Source organism: Neodiprion pinetum, chromosome 1, assembly GCF_021155775.2.
Source record: "Neodiprion pinetum isolate iyNeoPine1 chromosome 1, iyNeoPine1.2, whole genome shotgun sequence".
Taxonomy (NCBI): Eukaryota; Metazoa; Arthropoda; class Insecta; order Hymenoptera; family Diprionidae; genus Neodiprion; species Neodiprion pinetum.
The window spans coordinates 22,921,199-22,942,879 of NC_060232.1; the positions used below are offsets into that span (position 1 = coordinate 22,921,199).

Here is a 21,681-nt window from a genome sequence, read left to right on the forward strand (position 1 = left end):
TCTACGTTGAAACGTCTATCAAACAGCAAAAGACATTTCCAATTGCCGTTATTTTCACCTCAAGCAGGCTCCCAACTTATTCCGAATTCCAATGTGATGTTGGAATCGATGTATCGATAATACGTGAGTATGCAGTGCCGAATACAAAAACTCCGTAAATATACAACGGTACGAAGAACCATCCCACATTCGTGTTACTTCGCTAGTTCTACTCGGACGTTTAATCAACCATTTTCTCAAAGATTTTTTTCTCCACAAAATCGGCAGAAGAAATCAGTCGCATATATTTATGTAAACTTAAATACATTACGAAAAATGAAACCCTGTAAACTGAAGTCTCGGTGAACAAGATATGGGATGTATTTGTCCGTGAACTCATCGATCCACATAAATTTTTCAGTTCAAAGCAAACCTCATACGAATCCCGTACATGGAACGAAATTTTTTCTGTGCACTCTTCTATCCACGTTAAAAATGCCGCTTCAAAACATCATAGCCTAGGTAAACAATTCAATAATAAGTATCTCACAAGCAGGTATGAGCAACATGAGTTGTGTATACATCAACCATAAGTCACGTATGGAACTTACATCGATATCTTCCATGCTTCATCGGGAAGCTAAAATTATGTTTATTGTATTGCAAATTCGCAAAATCATTGAACACTACTGTAATACGAGATATCATCTGATTTGTTTTTAAAATTAATTGGATACCACATCGCATAAAAAATCATCGTTACTCAACTTGCAACGCTGCTAATCATAACATCCCGGGGCTAACGAATGCTGAATCATTTATCTGGGGCTTAGCGAATCTGGAAACACTTTCGGCTGCTATTTGTTAATTGGCGAAAGTCAACAGTGGCGATCGCGAGTCCCGTTGCCATTCAGCTCTTTTGATCCACACATTCTGTGAACGGATTCACAAGCTACCTCGAATTCGACATCGTTTCAAGACGACGTTCTAACTTCATTGTTTTGTTTTTTGTTAAGTTCATATACAATATACAAAATTTTTACATTGAGCACATGAACGTAAAATACAATATTTCTTTCTATCTTGCAAAGAAATTAGATTTCCACTACATGTCAGGCCTAGAATTCACTAATTCACTTACGAATGGAAATCTATGCCGAATCACTATAGTGAACGCATTGGTATGATCCTCATTGTCGCATTAATACTAAGAGTTCATAGCAACGAACAAAGCTAAGGCAATGTTGATCTGATAGTTGGAAACCATTTAGGTCTTCTGCCCTAGTTAAAGGAGTTATATTAACAAATTTCGGTGAGATATTTCTTAATTACGACTTGTTTTCAAAATAACAAATAACAGAGTCAACCACAACTCGTGAGATTCGCTTGGATGCGAAAGTGTTCGGGACATGGGATGATCTTTTGTGCTTTTCTTAACTCAATAAGTAGTCTTGATAACTGCCCGAATGAGGGAAAAAGTATTTACTCCACAAAACGAACTTACTTCGTGTGAATTATTGGTTTCATCTGAAGAAATATCATTCAACTTGATATGATATGAGGATTGAATCATTGGATCACGGAATGATCAAACAGATCAGAAATCGTCATACTATTTAATAGAGCAGTGAATTGGAAAATATAATGTGGCATCGTAGTTGCTCAAACAAATTGTTTATGGCCTTGATTAGCATAAAAGATGTTCGCCAAGTAAAAAAAAAATTAAAATCCCTATCCAAATATTCTGTATGATCACAAAACACATGATTTTCCGCTTCAGAATGCGATAGACACTGACATTGTTTTACTGTGATTCTTATCAATAGTTCTCGATACCTTCCGTGACTCTACGGGAACTCTGAGTATCGTCGGTGCTCACTGCATTGAAATAAAAGACAGATTTTCAGGTTTGATGATTTCGTAACAGAACGATAAATGTCAAATCGTATAATTTGTACATAGGTACTGCATTCCGCGGATACGTCTTATAAGAGGAAGAGGGGAGGGCCCGCCACTTCCTAGTCTGGTAAATGCACGATATACGACAATGCAGGAAGAGGGCATTCGGTCAAGGCTATACTGCTTTAACAGGTTTCGAAGCCTTAAATTATAGTTACCATCTGGGAGTAAGTATGCGAAATCGAGACAGAGCATGAGATATAGTAGTGACTGGTGGAGTGGCACTTGATCCGGACCATTCATGAAATTGATCATGACGGTCACGGTCGCGTTTTCGCGCCAAGCAATTATGCACCATATTGGTAAAGATCGTTTCACGTGTGGATAGGTTCAAGCATAACGACGAATGCGTGCTACAGATTGAGACGACTTTCCTCTGGAATATGAATTGCGACAATTACAGAAGTTGTGAATTACATAGCAGCCCCAACGCGACATCCACTATCAACAGGTCAACTCGTAGCCACATATAAAATAAAGCACGACAGTTTCGTGTCTCCAGGTGTACGTAAAGGCGCTGCTTCTCCAGGTACCTACTTTCCATTGCGTTTCTAGCTAGAGTAATTTTCTACCGTTTGATCTGCTGGCAAACTGTATATATCTATGCACGCACGAGATATTGTGGGCGATCAATGCATCGTGTTCTATGTGTGTGACCTCGATCATCGCACAAGGTCGATACGAGCCCACCGCAAGGAATGTGCCACGATTTCATGCTCGTCTGATTGTTGTATAGCTTGGCACCGTTACATTATAATATGAAATGAGCATTTCAGCCGAAGGAGCTATGCGCAGTTGTGGCCTGCCTAAATTCTCATTGGTAGGTAGTTACGGTAGGTGGTACAAAGATGCTGGCAGTACAGGCGCACAGTGAGAAACGACAATTTTTCTTACTTTTACATAACAATTACTGAAGAATTACGCGAAATGCTGATTCGTTATTAGGAGAGCGAAATATAACGAATTTCTCTCTGCGAAAGCGCTACATAGGCGGTAATGGAATCTCTTTAATCGGAATCAAATGAAACAACATCGTGACGTTTCCTGTTTTCACAAACGAGGGCACCTGGTCAACAGGTTTGTTTGGTTCATTTCTCGGGACTCCGGTAAGAAATCGTACACAGCATCCCGCTGACCGGTTAGATTCATTACGCATACTTTTTTCTCTTCTTCTTTCTCCTAATGGAAATCGTCAGCTAGTGTTGGAAATTATCATTTATCGCATAATACGATTGAATCGTACTTCGCTGATTTATACCTATAATCGGATTGTCTTTCATAAGAGTCCGCATCCTCTCAATTGTTGTTACTACTTCATTCGACAATTCCTCTAAAATGAATATTTGACAGCGAAATGGTATTGCAAAGTCTCTGGACTCAAATCGGTTACAAAAACTTCAACGTCAAAACACAACGATTTTCAACGTGATTTGATATCTGAACACTCGGTTACCTTCGAACTGGATCTGAGCAATTGAATGAATCATCATTGATCGAATTGCATGAAAAAAACACAGTTTCTAAACATCTATGTACTTGTCAGGTCTAAATGCCATTTTGGGTACATATAAATATGTGATTCACAGGTTTTTAATTTAGCGTTCCAATAAATGATAGGGTGAACACTCTTGATCATAGTTAGGTATGAGCTATAAAGACGGCCCAGATGAGCTTACAGAGGATACATCACGTTTCGAATGCGATGATTTTATGGCAGTGATTAGTGCGAAGGCGCAATTTTTACTGAGGTACTGATGAGAACTACGTGTATTTTATACGTCCATAATAATTGGGCATCCAAATAACTAAGACCAAGAAATAGTCAATTAACTTACGAGCTCGAGTCAACCATACTCGATAATATTTTCCAAACTCCTTAAGTTTATGAACAATTAGAAAATAACGTAACGAAACGAGTCAGACTGAGACTGAAACGAAAAAATAAATTCAACGGTAGAAGGAGGACCTGTTAATTGTAAGTGCAGCAACGATAAGAAGAACTTTTTCCCCATTTGTGTAAGAAATATTATATACAGATATTTATTGATAATTAATATACACATAAATACAGAGAGATGACTAACATCCCGTGGATTATTCTAATCAATTTCAGAAATTAAGGCTTATTAATACCTACTTATGTACTTGTGTAGGCATCGGCAGTCTTGACATTACTTGTAAATTAATATTAAACGGAGTAAAATATAAATTAAATTGAAAATGAAGATGAATGCTAACAAAAAACATGAGAAGCCAATGACTTGGTGGAGTGAGGTATGGCTTTACCGGTCAACGTTTCTACATTTTTCTTACGTAAACTGAGTCACAGTACCAAGTCGAGGCAATAACACTTACGTTTGCACAATAATCTTTAAAGTTTGCCTAATCACGTACTACAATTCGGGTCCTTGGCACTGAATATAACTTTCTCATGAATATTCTTTGAGTTGACCTCAGGACACGGTCTATTTACCATACTCTCCGTTATAACCTTGATAAGCGAGATCTTGACCGAATGATACCGGCGGTCCTCCCTGATGGCCATGGTAATCATTTTCATGATAATCATTGTGATTGTAGTTATTGGCATTCTCTTTGTAATACGGAAATCCCACGCCACTTTGGCTATACACTGGAGGGTGATAGTTTTGCACCTGAGGTTTGCAGAGCTTGAAAAATCCTATTAGGCCTGGTATAACAATCGCTATGAAGCCCAAGAACTTCTTGAACGAGGCCAAGCCCAGAATCAAAGGTAAGAAGAGCAGTAACTTCAATTTGAACAACTTTAAGATGATCAGCATGGGAATCAACAACTTCTTTAGCCGGATTCGAGCTGGAAGAAATTAGAATACCAATTTTTTATGTTCCGTTATCAGTCAAACATCCTGTCGTAAAATGATTTAAGTAGCTACCAGAAGTGGGGTTTGGCATCCATAGAGTACTTACAGAAATGAGTGTCCTTCTTGTTTTCAATTGTGTCAATCTCATCAGCAATCTCGTCCAAGAACCTGGGTGCATATACCTCGTTCTCTCCAACAGCTTCACTTGGTATTTCAACCTCGAACGCAACGGTCTTCACGAACTTCTCGGCCTTTCTGGCAGCAAATTTCACCAGTTGATCCCACTCACTCTCTTCGCTCCTGTAAAATGCAGGAAGATAGGTTTGATAAAGACGGCACGCATAAGTTCACGTGAATTACGGGACCGATACATTGCTCTAGCTTGAAATTCTTGTCAAGCATAAACTACCAAAGACTACCAAAGAGCAAATGCTAAAGTTAGCAATGCTGAGATGAAACTCAATTGCAGTTCACATGCTAAATTCCGAATTGCTGTTTACTCAAGTACATCCAATTCTATGTGAACTATACCATCCCTAGCTGATAAAGGATTTATTATACCTGGGAGCACTGGAGAACTCGTACGGTTGACGGCTAACCTCGCGTACAACGTCCCTCGACATCCTAACGACCCTGACGTTGCCGTTCAGGTTATATTCTTGCTGGTCAAAGAACTCTGACAAAGAATTCAGCGCTCTGGACTTGAAACATTCGGCGAGATCACCATTCAGACAAGCAGTGTTGGTCCTAGCCAGAAATGGATCCACGTTCGGCCCTGCGCCCAGGCCTATCCAGTCCAAGAGATCCTTGCCCTGTCGCGTTCCATTTGGACGCCCTTGCGGAAATACGGGAGGACCTGCAGGGCCCTGAGTTTGAAACTGCTGGAACTGCGGTCCTAAAGGAATCCAATTTGTCATCAAACGGGATTAAACCAAACGACTGTAATTCATCCACACCATTTTACAATTTATATAATCTACTACTTGTTGTGAAATATAACGTAAAGTGCATTAGCTGGCCGGATGTTTGAGCTACTATATTGCCAAATGATACGTTACATTACTTGCAAATAATTCAAGACAGCCTGATCATAAATATTGTTTTAAAGCCGATGAAAAGTAGTCGCAGGCACGAAGTAACGCTCTTCTCTTTATTTACTGACTTGCTACATTACAATATATCTGAACTCAGTTTCAATAGATCACGTTAAGCTGGCTGTTAACAATCTTCATTCAATGTGTACGATGAGGTACCGATAGAATCCTTAGATCCTCGGTCGGTAAGATAAAACCTAGCAGTCTACATACGATGAGGTCAACTTACCATCCTGACTCTGTCGAGGCTGGGAATCTGAATCTCCAAAGCTGACCCTCCCGCTCGACTGTCCGTAGGAAACCGCCACGGCACAGCTTACCAACAGTAATAATCGTGGCTTCATCATCTCAGAAGGTAATGTTTCAACTGTAAATGAACGTACACTATCATTAAAAACTGTTTGAACCACGCTGCATCTCCGACATTCAAGTTTAGACATTGTCCCTCGTCCATTGCAGGTATTCAATACGGCACAGACTTACGCAAATAGTTTCAACTCGATTAAACGCGGTATATTATCAAATGCACATTTTACTATTACGAACTTATGTGTGTACCTTTACATGTTTCTTGTCATGTTCTCACCACCGAGATGGAAATATCCGATTTAAGAGTGTTTCACGTGGGATATTGTTCGAAAATGTGATTTTTTAGACAGGTATTTTAGGTTACCTTTAATCTCTCAAACGTTATTCTTGCCCTACTTTGTGCAGGGATAATACATAACACTTATTGATTTTCCATGTTTATTATTGTGATTAGGCTTTCGTCTGTATGCAAAATTTTCAAAGGTTACCTAGTCTTGAAAAAGATCTTAACGCATCACGAGCAAATTTGTTTGCACAATCGGCTAAAAACAATATTTCTTGTGATGCTATGTAAGCATCCGTATAGAGTACAAAGTTCATATCTCATCAGTGAAAAAAGTGTCTACTAACTGTTGTATAAATCCCACTTCCATTGGTGTCTCGCTCAATCTATTCAACTGATTTCATTAAAAAGCGAGAATATTGCCAGAAAATAAAGGAGAAATTAATAGCAATAAACATCACATAAATGCACATGACTTGATTATGCCTCAGGATTCGAAAGAGCTATCGGAATATCTGAATGTGACTAGCATCGTAAAAAATCCGAAATAAGAAAGAACAAAAATTATACAGTTCCGAATATCCGAATACAAATGTGCCATCGAAAGTTCCGGAAAATGTTTATTCACGTTTCTTAAGTAGTATGACACTTGGAAAGTAAAACGGTAACTACAGGGACGACTTACCAAATATGACTCTGGCACTAACACCACTATACGCACAACATCCCAGAGGAATTTTCACAAACGTAGTGATTCATATCCGTGGAATAGGATCTCAACATTAGTCTGACGGATTGTGTATTATAGTTCAGTACGGTCCACCAGCGACTGTCGAGGATCCCGGTACGACTACAGAGTTCCGTTATATGAACGGTCCAACACCAGCTCAGAATTTTAATGCCGGTCTTCTTTATCAAGTTTACTGGTATCGTGGAATGACATGATTATTTTGAACTAAACCCGTTTCGAGTTCAACCCAGACCCACGAATTTTTGACATACTAGGTAAGGCAACGAATATTACGGCCAGTAATGATCGGATGATAAATGGAAATGTCAATATTTACTAATTTCTTGCTACTTGTAACACTATGTGAAACGATACTTCAACAACCGTTTTATTGATCTGTTTATTTAGACCTTAAATGCCACACGCCGATTTTTAGATTCCATCGTGTATTTTGACGTACCTATACTTCCATCTAAAGTAACCGCCCAAACGAGTCAAACAATTGTACCATGTTTAAGAATCGTCATAGAACGTAGATATGCAGATCAACTTTCTGTACGTACCGTACGACATACAATGATAAATATCTGCAGTTATGTATTTAGTTCCATTAAATAATGTAAAGGAAAAATAACACGTTGTGGTAACATGCACTGACAAGCGAAACCACTTACCAAGCGACGGAGCACCCTCCAAATGAATACGGTACACCCAGGAATTAACTTGAAACTTTGACACTTTCCGTAAAAACGCTTAGATCGCACTCATTGTTCGATCCAAGAACTTGGGACCCTTCGGAAGACACCTACAAGAGCGAATTGACTGTCCTTCACGTATTCCGAGGATATATATGAGACTCCAGGTCCTGGTAGGCAGCCACGTGGGGTATTATGAAACAAAAAGCGCAAAATCGAAAGTGAAAGTGATCACACCGGATGCAGGATCGGAACTCCACGCCCACTGGCTTCGAAGATGTTTATCCGACGTCAAGATGCATCATGTGGCCCAATCGCAACTTCTTCCGCATTTCTTTTGCTACCAGCATCCAGCCTAACCTAAGTGCAATTAAATGAACCATCGAGGATATAACCAGAGGTGTTTCGAGCCATTAATCCTCGCACCCGGATTCTCAGCTGCTTGGTTGATTTACAAATTTCAGTTCTTCACGAAGCCCTGAATCACCTTAGAAGTGGTAATTCGAAAGTACAGTGACTCAGTGAGACTCACACTCGCACGTAAGTGCGGTCGGAAAAGAAAGGTTCATGACCTTGCTGCACCCGGCAGACTATATCTGTATATGTTAGCATTCAACTTTCGAGTTTGTGGTGGCAGTCGTGATCTTCCAAGTATCAACTATATATATTACCTATGTAATTGTTATACGTGCATATGTTTAAACAGTGTGGGAGAAAAATTGTTATTTTACTTTCGGACAATACGTTAGACGAATTGTAAACATTTTTCCACCTCCAGTTCAGTACGTTCTGCGGAACTCGTGTCTTAACAATAGTTTGGGTTTCTGAGTAGATGTTCTGTAATACGTTTTGTAACCTGTTTTCATCACTGCATCAGTATTGGCGCCGGATCTTCTCGCAGATTCACGTATTTGAAATCGATGACTAAATATGCTGTAACTAACTTAACTGCGTTGTGTGGTAGGCGACGGCAATTGGCAGCTACTTTCTACCGGACCTGAAGCGCCCACTTGCAAAACGGGGCAGAGCAGTAACAGCATTGTTTATATAACGGATGCGATATCTTCGTAGAATAACTCTCGTGAGATTATACGGTAAACAGTTGTACGAAAATAAACTGAACCAAATATATAAGATGATTTTAGTGAAAAAAGATTTTTTTTATTCGTACACTTCATATACATATATATATTACATATTTTGCTATCAAACAAAATATAGTACATCCGCTCGCAGTATACGTATTAAATATTAATACAGAATTTCACTTCACACTCTGAAAACTATCATCGATCTATGGTTTGTAATGTGTCTTAAGATAGATATAAATATAGTTATGCGTATTATGTTACAAATAAATAAAATAAATATGGACAAATTAATCTAAAACATTTTCATGACACGTCATTCGTGTGATTTTTGAACACGTGATGTAGTCTATCTTTTTCTACATAATTACGTATATTGATTGCTATGATTACCCTGATTTGGTAAATCACTTTCAACGAAAGTCAAGTAGCCACTGATCGCAAAGATAAAATATAATCTTCCTTTCTGACAATGTTATTCCAAACTGGGCACAAGCAATCGAGGGTTATTCCGTCACCGTCCAACGCTTTCTTCTTCTTGAACACCGTTATTTTGGCTGATTATGGACTGTGGCAAGGCGACACCTATAAGCTACCAAATTGGAACAGGTGTGGGACATGATTGGAAAATGTTCAATACAATACATTCTCAGATCACTGGCCTTTGTACATCCGCGAAAAAATAAATGGAAATATCTTTCTTCCAGCACATTCTTGGAAAGCTAGTATTTTCGAAGTCTGTGAAGCGTGTGTGGGGTGCCCAATTTTTAAACGGAACTGTAAAACGACGCTGGCGCATGTAATTGACTGAAATTCTCAATCTTACACACTAGGGCTTTCTTGGCGCATGCGAAGTTCCCGATAACAACATTTTGCGCATGGACTTTACGCATCACCAGTGACGTCATTGTTCAACCTGAAGCTTGCGCGTTTAGGTTAGGTTTCATGAAACCGGGCCTACACCTTTGGACCTCTTGATTGCGCTTGATCTACTTTTTTTAAAATTATTATATTACATTTTTTTACTTCTCAAATCAAGCTTTCCTTCACAGGTGTTGGACAAAATACATGTGTCACGCATGTGGATGAGCGATATCTGACTCGTGTAATTACATTGGCGCATACGGTAAACTTCACTCTTATCAGAAATCGCCAACCTCACTCACCTTTAACTCAATGTACATACTATTTAAAGAAAATACGTGAATGATATCCCGTGTCTGATCGATCTTATACCCTTCTCTGGCTATATATAATCATCTTCAATTTCTTCTTCTAATTTATAACAGGTGAAGCATCGAAAACTGACAGAATACGCGGATTTTCATATTTTACTAATAGCTGGCGGCCGCAGTAAAGAATATTATCTACAAAACTGTTGCTTGTATAATTGAACACAGCGTTTAAAACAATTTACGTTGATACATTTTCCAGTAACCCTCATCAAAAATCTTTTGAATGTTTTGAAGATGTTTTGAATGTGCTCGGATCAAATGAATATCAAAAAAATTCTTTTGACGATACTTTCTTCTCTGTTTTGCACGAGAAAATCATACTATTTGAAAGAATATAATCGAGCTTTTAGAAGCTCTTCCTGGAATCTTGACTAGAGCCATATCCACATTTTGTATGGCCCTTATATATTCATTTTTGACTGATAATTTCTTGAGCAAATTTGAAAATAGTCCACATAATCGAATGGTATGGAAACTGCAATTTGATTTATAGTTTTTGCTAGATTCCTACTGATTGTGTAACCAAAGAATTTGGCAATGTGGATTTTCGTTTCCACTTTTAGAGTTCACAAATTTTTCGCCTCCAATTAGCGGGGTCTCTGTAGCTTGACGATAATCTCAAGGAAAGCAGCGTTTTCAGTTTGCTCACTGGAGCAATCGATAATCCAGCCGTAAGTAAAAGCTACAACAGATTTTCTTTCGGTGACATGTTAAGTAGCTCTACGACGTGCTAATAAAAAGAGACGAAAAGGAAGATGGTGTGAGTCACGAACACGTCTAGCTAACACGAAATTCTCCTTGTAGTTTCAGACTTCTCTGATTATGAGAGATCCGTAAACCCATTGAGTAAACCGCACTGCTCAAAGTGTGACCAAGGAACGCGGATAAAATTAAATTCAATGAAACACACCTGTTCCACATATTTTTCCTGCTTTCTACATACATCATCTACATCCTATGTGTTACGCATGACTGCGAGTCGGTTATATTTTTCGAGCTTGGACTAGCTTGTTTATATCCTGATACGTGGCAAGCATAGCTTGATTTTGCCCCGAAGAACTTCCTCGGCTTGCGCATTCCGTGTAAACTTCTTCGCACACAATTCCATCCTGGCCGTCTTTTGCCGCTTTCATGTATTTGAAGAACCTCAAGACATCCGGGTTGTCTGATGTCGGTTTCCGCAGCTCGTTCAATTCCTTCGAGAGCTGGGCTGAAACGAGGTTTGAGTACGGCGCGTATCGTGCCGGACTTCTGTACATCGCACAAATCGCGTACTCCCTGCACGGTTCGGTAGAATGCCCCAATCTACTGAAGACAGCATCCAGTCTTGACAGAAGCGGTGAATAAAATGGATCGTAGTTTGTCAGTAGAAGAGAACTTGTGGGAATCTCGTGGAAAACCTGCAAACAAATTTCAAATAAAAATAATTTATAACTCACTTGAGTCAACAGTTGATATAATGTCACAGAATTATAACTTCATATCGAAACGCACGGTTGGTCTTACAATGAATCATTTCTTTAGTTTTTTGCTCGTCCAAAAGTGCAAGTTATTATGATTATCCCAGAAATAAAAAGTTCAATTTTCATGATATCTCCACGATTTGAGGTCTAAACATCAGCTCCGACCGTTTTCAGATGGATTTCTAGGTGCGTTCGTGATCAATTTTTTTCTGATGATAATCTCGACAACGAATTAACCGATTTTTACGATTTTGGTCTCAATCAACGAAGTGCTTCTTAACTCAGAACTGATTATATTTTAAGTTGGATCGGTTCAGTAACTTTCGAGTTCTTTAAATTACAGAAGCAAAGATAAAAACATTTTATTTAATAAGGGTTTGATCTCGGAACGCACCTGAGCAAAAATTTCTTAAACCGGCCCATGAAGGTCAAGAGGATTAATCAACTGTTTTTAGTAAAATTAGTCAAATCCTCAGGCTAGCTCAGCAATCGAGTAACAAGACAGAATTCAAGAAATATGACGTCTCTTTTACTCTGACATTGGGCTGGAAATTCGGTTACGAGTTGAAGATATCTTCCGTTATTCAGTGGAGGCTTTAACCATCCCAAAAAATCCTTGATTCCAATGTTTGAAGCTCGCATTTAGTTATAAACGCTTCAGCTTTGCAGAAACCGGACATGCGTTGAAGAGGTGATGATTTGTGATACAAATACGTGAAGACTTTACGAATTCGTACATATCAAAGAAATACACTATGAAACACCGAAAAGTGAAAGGTAAATCTTTCTTTTCAGTAAATGTATGTATAGTTATTCGCAGAAACATGTATACGTAATGCGCAAATCAACTTGCCACATTCGACAAAATTTTTTTGCTCTTTAATTCTTCCCACTCACTAATATTAAACATGTCAAATTTGACGATCGTCCCGATCCGACAGTGACTGTCATAGACAAGTACTTCAATGTATCTCATGTCAGTAACGAGATAATTTACACAAATCCCCGATACATGTTTTTGTATGAAATTCAATGTTCTACAAAAAAGGTTATCAATAATTTTTTGAAAACTCGACTCGTTCAAAAGTTATTCAAGGTTAAAGTTGAAATCATGTGAAAATTCGCTTTTTTCGAGATTAACAGCGAAAATACTAGACTTATCACAAAATAATGTGAACCTTTCGTAGATAATTTGATCCGCTATAAAATCATGTCATTCAATTCATTTTCAACCAAAGCAAATTTATTCTTTGCTAAAAAAAAGCTGCTTTTAAAGTAGAATCATATGTATTACATATTGTTCCTTGTAATAATTACAAAATAAATTTTCTGAAGTTTGAAATTAATTGAATCGCATGATTTTATAGTGGTTAGAATGCTTTACAAGAAAAAACCCACAACATTTAGTAATAAGTCTCGTATTTTCGCTGTTAATCTCGAAAAAAGCGAATTTTTACAAGATTGCAACTTTAACCTTAAATAACTTTTGAAAGAGTCGAGTTGCCAAAAAATTATTGATGACCTTTTTTGTAAAACATTGAATTCCATACAAAAATATACATCGGACGTTTGTGTACAATGCCTCGTTACTGAGCTACAAGATTCAGAAATAACAAAAATTATTTTCGGGTATTAATGAAATGGAAAATTGCGTTTAGGAATCGCTAAATATTAACATTGAGGGCTCAATTTATAACATGCGTCTCATTTTCTCTTCCTTCAACTATTAAGCGTGTGACTTTGGAAGAAAAAATACAGTCCATTTTTTTGGACCATCCTAATATGTATATATACTGTTGTAAAATGAAAATGATGTATTCTTGAAGTCTTACAAGTCTGTGTTAATAATGCATGAACCACTAACATCGGATTTATCTAGATAACGAAAACTGTTTACTTCTTGTAAACCCAATACCATCAAAACTACCGAAATGTTCAGAATTCACCACCTGTTGAAAACGGGTCTAAATGCCAAAGACGGTCATAGTTAATGCACGCGTGCCTCAAAATTGCTCACCAACGAGCGTGTCCTAGCATCCATTTGCTGAGCATGGCGTACGATTAAACATCAGGCGAGTAAGGCGATGTTTATTGCACATTTTAACAGAGTCTAAAAATTACATGACTCGCTTCAAGCGTCGCGTCGTGAGCGGAACGATCTCGGGTCCTACAGTAACCCGCGTCCTGCCGTGAAATTAGGTTTGCCAGAAAATACTTGGCCCTACACCTGAGAGATGCAGCAGGCCTTACAGACAAAACCGGTTCCCAGTCCGTTGACACGTGTTTTTTTTTTTCTCCAGATTCCAAGTATCGTCAGGCAGCGCCCACAGTGAAGGGGTGCGCATCGACTGAAGTTTTATACATGGACCCAAGATGACCTAAATACCAAGCGAGTGAAAATCACCAGCTCAAACATCCTGGCAACATGTATCAAACCTTCGTTAACGTTCAAGAAACATTTGACCATGAACGTAACTGCCGGGGTGACTGCGATGAAGAAAAACTTTAACGCGGAAGGAATTTTCGTTTCAGTAGCATATTACGGTACGAAAACATCCGTCGTGGACACCCGGATACGACTCGAGTGACGGTGACTGTGAATACGTAAAGAAGTAACTGAATTGATATTAAAGAACCAGTGGGGGCTCGACCGGTAAATTCTCGAGGATGTGTCTGCGATTGAATTGCGGAGTACGTCGGGCCATTCGAGTGATTGAACCGCTGCCCACTTTTATTAGGGAAAGTGTCCCACTTCAATACAACGACGTGCCGCGATGCTCGGTCTTGAACTTTTCGAGCATCGCTAATTAGCCTCGGACCGGCATAATCTCAATGTCCATGACTTTGATCCCGCAGATCCGCGGAAATTGAAGATGAAATATTCACCCACCGCGTCGCTAGTCGATTGAAATTTAAACGGAAATGATGAATTTTGTGGTCAAATGATTCTAAAGGTGAACGCTGCGGCGTTACGTTTCACCTGAAATTTCAATCAGCGACACTTTCGTGCCACTTACAGCAATTATCGCGAGTTAGTTGGCCGTTAAATATCGCGAGTGAAGTGGCCGCCGACCGATTGAGAGTAGTCAGTCGGTGCAAAAAATACCACACAGTCGCCGAGTAGAACTTACAATGAACCAATATGCTCGTTGAACGGAGTACAGAACGTCGCCCATAACTAGAGCATACAATCTCCATCGTTATAATTTTCTTCCAAAACATACGATACGCGAAACGAAACAAAAAAAAAAACTATAATAATTTGGACGGTTTTTACTAGCTATATACATATTAACTATCTGTTACGAGTAAAATTGAACTCTCAACACAGGCGTGCTCTGTGAAGAATACAGTCCATGACCAGACAAAATTACAGCCTTCGTTTGACAAAATTGAGCTATAACGAGATAATGGTCAAATCTAACCTGTAGAATCGTCGTGATGATAGTAACTCAAATTACCTTGTAATCTTGCCGCTTGGTAGTCCCCTGCATTGAATTCCTTGAGTAGTAATTATCCGACAAAGCGTTGCCATACGATATTCTCTGATTTGCTCCGGGAATACCCATGTACTGGGTCTCGCTCTGCAGCACACTCGGATGACTGTACATCGCCGATGCTGGCAATGTTCCTATCGGCTGATTGTTCATGTAGTCAGCATTGTAGATGTCCGCATTATCCTTGAACTCGAAGCTCTCTTCTGGTTGATTTGTGGGTGTCTGTGATACCTGCGAGAAGGTTGACACGCCTAGAACAGAGCAGAGATATTTTAGATTTCTGGAAAACAATCGCTTGATTAGATCGACCCTTCGATGGATGGAAGTTTATTTCACATACGTTCTAACGAATCGATGCAAGATTTATTTGCATGAAATGTTATAATGCTATTATAATTGTAATAATGCAAGAGATTAGAAAGGCTTGAGATGAATCAATTTCTAAGGTGTATTTTGAATTTCGCATTTATGTAAATTCTCTAGAACCTATTGAATAATCAATTGAATAGCAACTCGTTAAGTCTCAGTGACACTATTCAAGTGAGAGCATATTTTTACCGTTAGAAGAATTTTAAATCCCAGTACTTCGTCGATACTGATCGAATTCTAAACTTTTACTAGTACAACGGGTTGCAGCTGAATGTCACGCTCCCGAACAAAAGGTTAAAAACTTTTGTAACCTCTGGGAGCTCGAGTGCTCAAATCATTCGTAACTGCATACACTATATTTGGTTATACAAGAGAAATTTCTGATTGAAATTTATGTACGGTTTCTATTGATAAAAAATAAGGTACCGGGTACAAAATAAGAATGAAGTTTGTTGCTGTAACCAGAAACCTAATGTGTGTCACTATTCTTTTTGATTCTTATCAGTCATACGATATTTCCTCTCACTTTCGCGATAATTTGATGGTAGTGTACCTAATAATAAATTGATGCTGAGGATCTAACTGATGAAATGTAGTAAACTAAACAAACGCATTTAATAATGCAACGACAAAAAAATGTAGTATCAACAATTATAACCGCACCAAAACATTTTTGTAATTATGAAAAAGACATTCGAAATAAGGTAATATTAGCAAATTATACTTAATAGTATATAAGTGTAAGAGTTGTGAACTTGCCTTTGCCGACGAACTTGCCGATCGCTCCAATGATGCTGGGTAAAAACATTGCGATGAGAACGCTCTTAACGATCTGCATCCCAATGAATAGCGGCATCATGAGCTTTTTGAGGCCAAATGCTAAAAAACCAAGCCCGAACCCTGTTAAAAACGAACTCTTTTCCTGAAAAAAAGCTGAAAGCAGAAACACCAGCCAATTATAGCCGCTGTTAGTCCATAAGCCATGCGCCGCGTGAGGTAGGTCGATATTCATTTGTTTCGCCATACCATCACTCCCTTTGTCCCTGTACTTGGATCAACGTTGTAAGAGTTTTTCCGGGTTTTGCGTATGATAAGCTATAGCGGTGCAGCCATGGGGTAAATTTTAATGATTCCGCCAAAAATTGATGAGGTTTTTGAGATGTCCATGTGATTGTGTCAAAAATGTTGTGTGAATGCATAATTTCCATTTAACCTCAAACCCTGTAACCATAGTCTAAGGCATACGGACCCAAGCTATTTGCCAATTGTGATAATATTACCAACTTCTGATAACGCTACACAATGCTTTGTCATCAAGTCCATCAAGTTTCAATACAACATTACTTAGTTATGTGCGAATGAATGCGGGCATGTGTTACTTTTTGATAATAATATTGATTATTTAACAAGTGCACACCTGATGTCCAATATGTGAGCCAGTTAAAGATGAATCAGATTCATTCGCGTTACATCCAAAACCAGGAATCTTAAGTTTTTACATGAATCTTAATTATACCACCTCCGTTTCCGGCCTTACACTACTTAATTATACACCATGCAAGGATGGTCGTTGCAAATGCACAAATAATATACAGAGACACGGAACAGAGTAGGTTGCACATATATTGCGTGGCTAAGGCTGACAAAAGTTTGCAACGACCACAACCATTGCTATAGTGTTACACTTACCACCAAAAAATGTTCGCGAAGCTCTTGCTAACGACACGTCGGACGGCATTTTGAATTTCAACACATGCTGCCTGGCATACCGTGAAACCTTGTCGACGACCGAGTTTTCATTGCCACGGACATCACTCGTCTCGACGGACCTCGGATTTCTTACGATCTGAATGAAATCAGTGACGTTGTAAACTTCAAAGTTGGACATCTTCTCAATCAAGTGTCCAAAGTCCGCCTCTAGGCAAGCTATTGATAGCGTCTTATTGCAGCGCTGATTATTTTTGTCACTTTTATCCTGAATCGTTGTCTCTTCTTTGCCTAAATAACTGTCCGTCCGTCGGAGGGAATTCCGAAGATCATCAGATAAACCGATCGTTTCTGCTCCACCCAATTCACTTTTTTCCATTATGTTGCTCTTCTCCTTCTGACGTTCAGCTCCCAGCCTCGTGGCCTCACTTTCATGCAGTGACTTGACATCGGTAAGAATAAGATCCGATACATCTCTGTCAAACTTCGAAGGCTTCCACGGTAAGGAATGAAAATCTGACTCGTTGTGATCTGAAGCACCATCAAGAGAATCTTCTGGCGACGGCGTCTCCTCAGCTCTGTGATTAGCAAAATACTGATCATTGTGAATTACGTTTTGTTCCAGTTTATCCTGGTAACTAATGCTCTTTGGAATTTTCACACTGCTCTCTATTGAAGCCTTTGAATCGCGCAAGGTCGCATCTTGGCCGCTCACGAGAAGGGCTACCACTGTCAGTACAACACTCACGCTTAGTCGAAATGCCATGCCTCCCTTTATTTCGCCCTTGACGAATTAACTAACAGCTAATTTTCCTCCAAATTGGGTTGTAGCATAACTACGATCGGCAGATCTTCTGCAGTATCTTGAATGGGGTAAAAAGTAAAATATACACATCGTGATAACCGAGATATTTCGCAGAGATACGAGAGAAATTTTTGTCGATTGAATACTAGTGGCTTCTTGCTTACCTCTCAACCTCGTGCTGTGGGGAATTCCTTGTTCACCTCCAGGCAATTTAATGCCAAACTGATGGAACCGTTCTCTGTATCAGGGAGCTCTGTCTGAAATCGGTTGAAAAATAACAAACAAAATGAAAAACAACAGGTCTGATCGAATTGGGGGACTTGCGAACCGGTCTGGCTCGACCCAGAAACCCGAAAAAACAAAAGAGCGACTTCACCAGTAAGTGTATGGTGGCTGGTATGTTGTATAGGCGATGCTTCCTCGTGGGTCGTTAACTTCCGCGACACGTTTTGATTCTAGCGAGGAATAGCTTATGATATAAACTGGAAGCTTCGTACTGGTAAGAATGAGCGGAAACCACAAGACCGGAAAGAACTGACGGTCAAACTATTTGACGGGGACGGTTAAAAACGCGAGTAAGCTTCTTTCGCGTCAAGTGGGGGATTATTATAGGGTTCATGATGCCGCAAGAAGAGACGTGGAAAATTATTCGCGTCTGAACGTGGCAGCAATAAAGGTAACCGAAAGTCTCAAAGTTCATGTGTATAATTAGCAAGTGAATAGATCAGCTTTCCAATTGCATATATCATTTTTATTTTGATGCAGCTCAACTCGACAATCGTTTACTACTTTTACCGTGTTCTTTATGTTCCAGTCACGGTGTATGAGTCCATTGAACCGTAAAACGCTAGAGCAATGAGACTGCAGCTTCGCAATATATATTTAACCCTTTGATCATTTTTACGATCTTTATACAAACCGTGATCGCTGAATTAACGAAACATTTTATACTGCCGTTATTCGTGCCAGATGTTTTTATTTATTTATTTTTTTTTTTCAGAATGCTACGAGAAGAAATGCGTACAGAATTTGAATCGCCTGTGGTAAACGGAATTCGATTAATGAATAAGCAATGGCGAGGTTAAGGCTAGAATCCGCAAGCCCTCCAGCGATTTGACGTCGGTAACGCCGGTCGCATTATTTCTGGGGCACTCGCCCAAACCACCTCTCACTTGATTCTTTCGAAATTACCATTAATTATGAGTATTCTCATTTCTGTTCCGCCGAATAACCGAACAGTATTAGATACATTTGTTAACTTCTGGGTATTTCTAGGTCGTCATAATCCCGGCTAGAATAGGTGCTTCAAATAGTTTTCACGTACCTATGCAATATTATGCGAATAGTAATTGGTTGAAAGAAAAAAAATGGTAAAGCTGACCTGGCTACTGAATTACCCACCTTGCATAGTATGCCCAAACATGTTAATAAAAAGAAACCACACCGCGAACGTAACCATGGTGGACATAATTGATCTTTGACTAAACACCGATCAGACAATCGCGAGACCGATCATTCAGCTAATCAAACATATTTCTTGGAATTTACGTGATGTTGTACTTACCAATGATGTTTTTATGAAGAACTCTCAGCAGCAACGGAACACTTTTCCACCGTGCATGCCTCGCACCGTGAACCGGTCAGTGAGGTTTTCTCGATGACACGCGAGTCCGGTAACAGTAATAATAACTAAGTTATTATTGCTAGCTGATAAAAATCCGTATGATCACGTTTTGTCGTCGGTTGAGATTCGAAAGGCTTGGAAAATCGGCTGATTATGCTCGGCGGACGACGCGGCACTGGCGAGTGGCGTCAGGGAATTGACTGGATTGGACGCTTCGGTACGTCCGATCTGGGTTACCCGGCCAGCCACCATCAGCGCTGGATCTACAAGTTTGTTCTCCACTTGTTCCGGCGCACCGGTGTTCCTCGGGTGCTCATACACACGCGCATAATTGTCCCTCCAAATAGAGAACCCCGAAAAGAGGTCCTAGGTATCTCAAACTCGTCGTTAATTCGTGTCTCGGGCGTTGCCTGACTCAAGATCTCCCAAACTCAAGAGATGTCTTTAAAACGTAAGAGGAGATGGAAGGAAATGAGCGTGAACCCAAGTGCACACATTTTGGAAACCTCCTGATCCAGCAATGTCCAAGTTGTAGGTAATTAGCGTTGTAACAGACTCGTTCCTGCATTGCTACCCGTGTTTTTATATACTTATCGTGTTATCCACTATTCACGTGTATTAGTATCGAAAACAAGAAGGACACTCATCATTCACCTACACTCCCACCAAAGCCGTGTAACATGGCACGCGTTTCCACTTTCCTTCTTACCTGTCTATCCAATTATATAGATTGATGGCTGGAAATGCAATTAACTGTGTATTTCGTAACTGGCATTACATCGTAATCATTCTAGAGTCAGTCCCTTAACAATATAACAATGTTAATAGCCTGAGTCTTCCCTAATCATAGTACATAATTCATTATAATCCCTAACGGAACACCAGTGTAGGGTCAAATATAACCTATTTGGAGTATACAAAATACTTCAATAGATTTCAAGGAAGCGTCATAATTTGAAGAATCCCATTTGTCCACAACCGTGACATGAGCTCTAAAAAGGACATGGAAAGAATGTCAACTTGACCTTGAATTTCTTCTTTACACCGCTCATACCTAACATAAATACAACTTATTCTACATTGTGAATAGGCTGCAATTATATCGATCCGTATGTTATGTTTCATAAAGTACCAAGTGTACAGCAAAAACCATAAATTGGTAAAAAAAAATTCTATCCACAGACTATTACGAAATTATATATTGCTTCGTAAGAAGGCGACGATGTTATGGACTAAGAAAATATATTAAGCGCGTCAAATATCCCAGCACTGCAACTTTGTAGTATCCTGCCGAGTAGTGGTGGAAAACTGGTTCTCTAACGTCGTCAACCTCTCCTGTTAAGTTGCAGGATAACTTCGACTGATCAATGACCTCATCAAACTATACGACGAAGAGTGAATCAGAGATTGCTTGGAATGATGTCACGCCACCATATCCTGAGGACAATTCTAACCAAGCGAATAATTCTATTTCATTGAAGACGAAGAGAAGCTTCGATTAACTAAAATTGAATTTCCAAGTTTTTAGAGTAAAGGCTCTGGTATTATAACAATAGCTTTTGACAGAGATGCTGAAGCTTCGCGTGTATCCCGCTTCATGCAACTCGGTTACAACGTTTCATGAATTACAAAATGTCAAACATAATATTGTACAGTAATTTCCACTGTATTTTTTAGCCTGACCTGTTCTCCGCGCATATGATGTATAATTAAAATAATTCTAGTCCCGATGCAGCTCGATATAAATAAAGGAACTGTGGTCGACTCTCTTGTAACGTCTTCATAAAAATGTCCATTGTTCAAGAAGATGCGGTGACGAGATTTGGGCTCACTTATCGCGAGCGTGAATCGTGAAAACAGTACAAAATAAAATAATTAACACCAGTCAAACACACCGTGGGTAAGTTGGTGCGAAAGTATTCGCTCGAAAATTACAACTGATTACCCGCAAAAACGGTTTATGGTTGAATGATACGACCCCTTACGTGGCTCGGTCAGGCCCTT

General features: G+C 39.3%; 2 protein-coding genes across 4 annotated transcripts; both read right to left on the bottom strand.

Annotated features, from left to right (window-relative positions):
- Positions 1–3,961: 3,961 nt before the first annotated feature.
- Osi2 (DUF1676 domain-containing protein Osi2) lies at positions 3,962–8,024 on the bottom strand. 2 transcript variants are annotated; one of them, XM_046620968.2, is made up of 5 exons: positions 7,869–8,024; positions 6,102–6,239; positions 5,340–5,673; positions 4,885–5,078; positions 3,962–4,771 (listed from the first exon to the last, which is right to left on the bottom strand). In XM_046620968.2, exons 2-5 carry the CDS (start codon positions 6,217–6,219, stop codon positions 4,404–4,406), a joined length of 1,014 nt encoding a protein of 337 aa, XP_046476924.1. In that variant the 5' UTR covers positions 6,220–6,239; positions 7,869–8,024; the 3' UTR covers positions 3,962–4,403. The 2 variants fall into 2 exon arrangements, with proteins under 2 accessions (XP_046476924.1, XP_046476915.1); XM_046620959.2 differs by lacking the exon at positions 7,869–8,024 and adding an exon at positions 7,150–7,318.
- A 1,019-nt stretch (positions 8,025–9,043) lies between these two features.
- Osi24 (Protein) lies at positions 9,044–19,940 on the bottom strand. 2 transcript variants are annotated; one of them, XM_046620926.2, is made up of 6 exons: positions 19,618–19,940; positions 18,218–18,310; positions 17,231–18,111; positions 16,301–16,474; positions 15,137–15,423; positions 9,044–11,612 (listed from the first exon to the last, which is right to left on the bottom strand). In XM_046620926.2, exons 3-6 carry the CDS (start codon positions 18,012–18,014, stop codon positions 11,196–11,198), a joined length of 1,662 nt encoding a protein of 553 aa, XP_046476882.1. In that variant the 5' UTR covers positions 18,015–18,111; positions 18,218–18,310; positions 19,618–19,940; the 3' UTR covers positions 9,044–11,195. The 2 variants fall into 2 exon arrangements, with proteins under 2 accessions (XP_046476882.1, XP_046476900.1); XM_046620944.2 differs by having other exon boundaries at positions 9,045–11,612; positions 16,301–16,420; positions 19,618–19,934.
- Positions 19,941–21,681: the final 1,741 nt, after the last annotated feature.

What these genes read in the sequence shown, in the direction of transcription:
- Osi2 (XM_046620968.2), bottom strand. Translation starts at nt 6,219, where the DNA reads ATGATGAAGCCACGATTATTACTGTTGGTAAGCTGTGCCGTGGCGGTT. An exon ending in GAGTTCTCCAGTGCTCCCAG is followed by an intron (nt 5,079 to 5,339) that starts GTATAATAAATC and finishes TGCATTTTACAG; the next exon opens with GAGCGAAGAGAGTGAGTGGG. An exon ending in CAAGAAGGACACTCATTTCT is followed by an intron (nt 4,772 to 4,884) that starts GTAAGTACTCTA and finishes AATTTCTTCCAG; the next exon opens with CTCGAATCCGGCTAAAGAAG.
- Osi24 (XM_046620926.2), bottom strand. Translation starts at nt 18,014, where the DNA reads ATGGCATTTCGACTAAGCGTGAGTGTTGTACTGACAGTGGTAGCCCTT. An exon ending in TTCGCGAACATTTTTTGGTG is followed by an intron (nt 16,475 to 17,230) that starts GTAAGTGTAACA and finishes TTCTGCTTTCAG; the next exon opens with CTTTTTTTCAGGAAAAGAGT. An exon ending in CCAAGCGGCAAGATTACAAG is followed by an intron (nt 11,613 to 15,136) that starts GTAATTTGAGTT and finishes ATTTGTTTGCAG; the next exon opens with GTTTTCCACGAGATTCCCAC.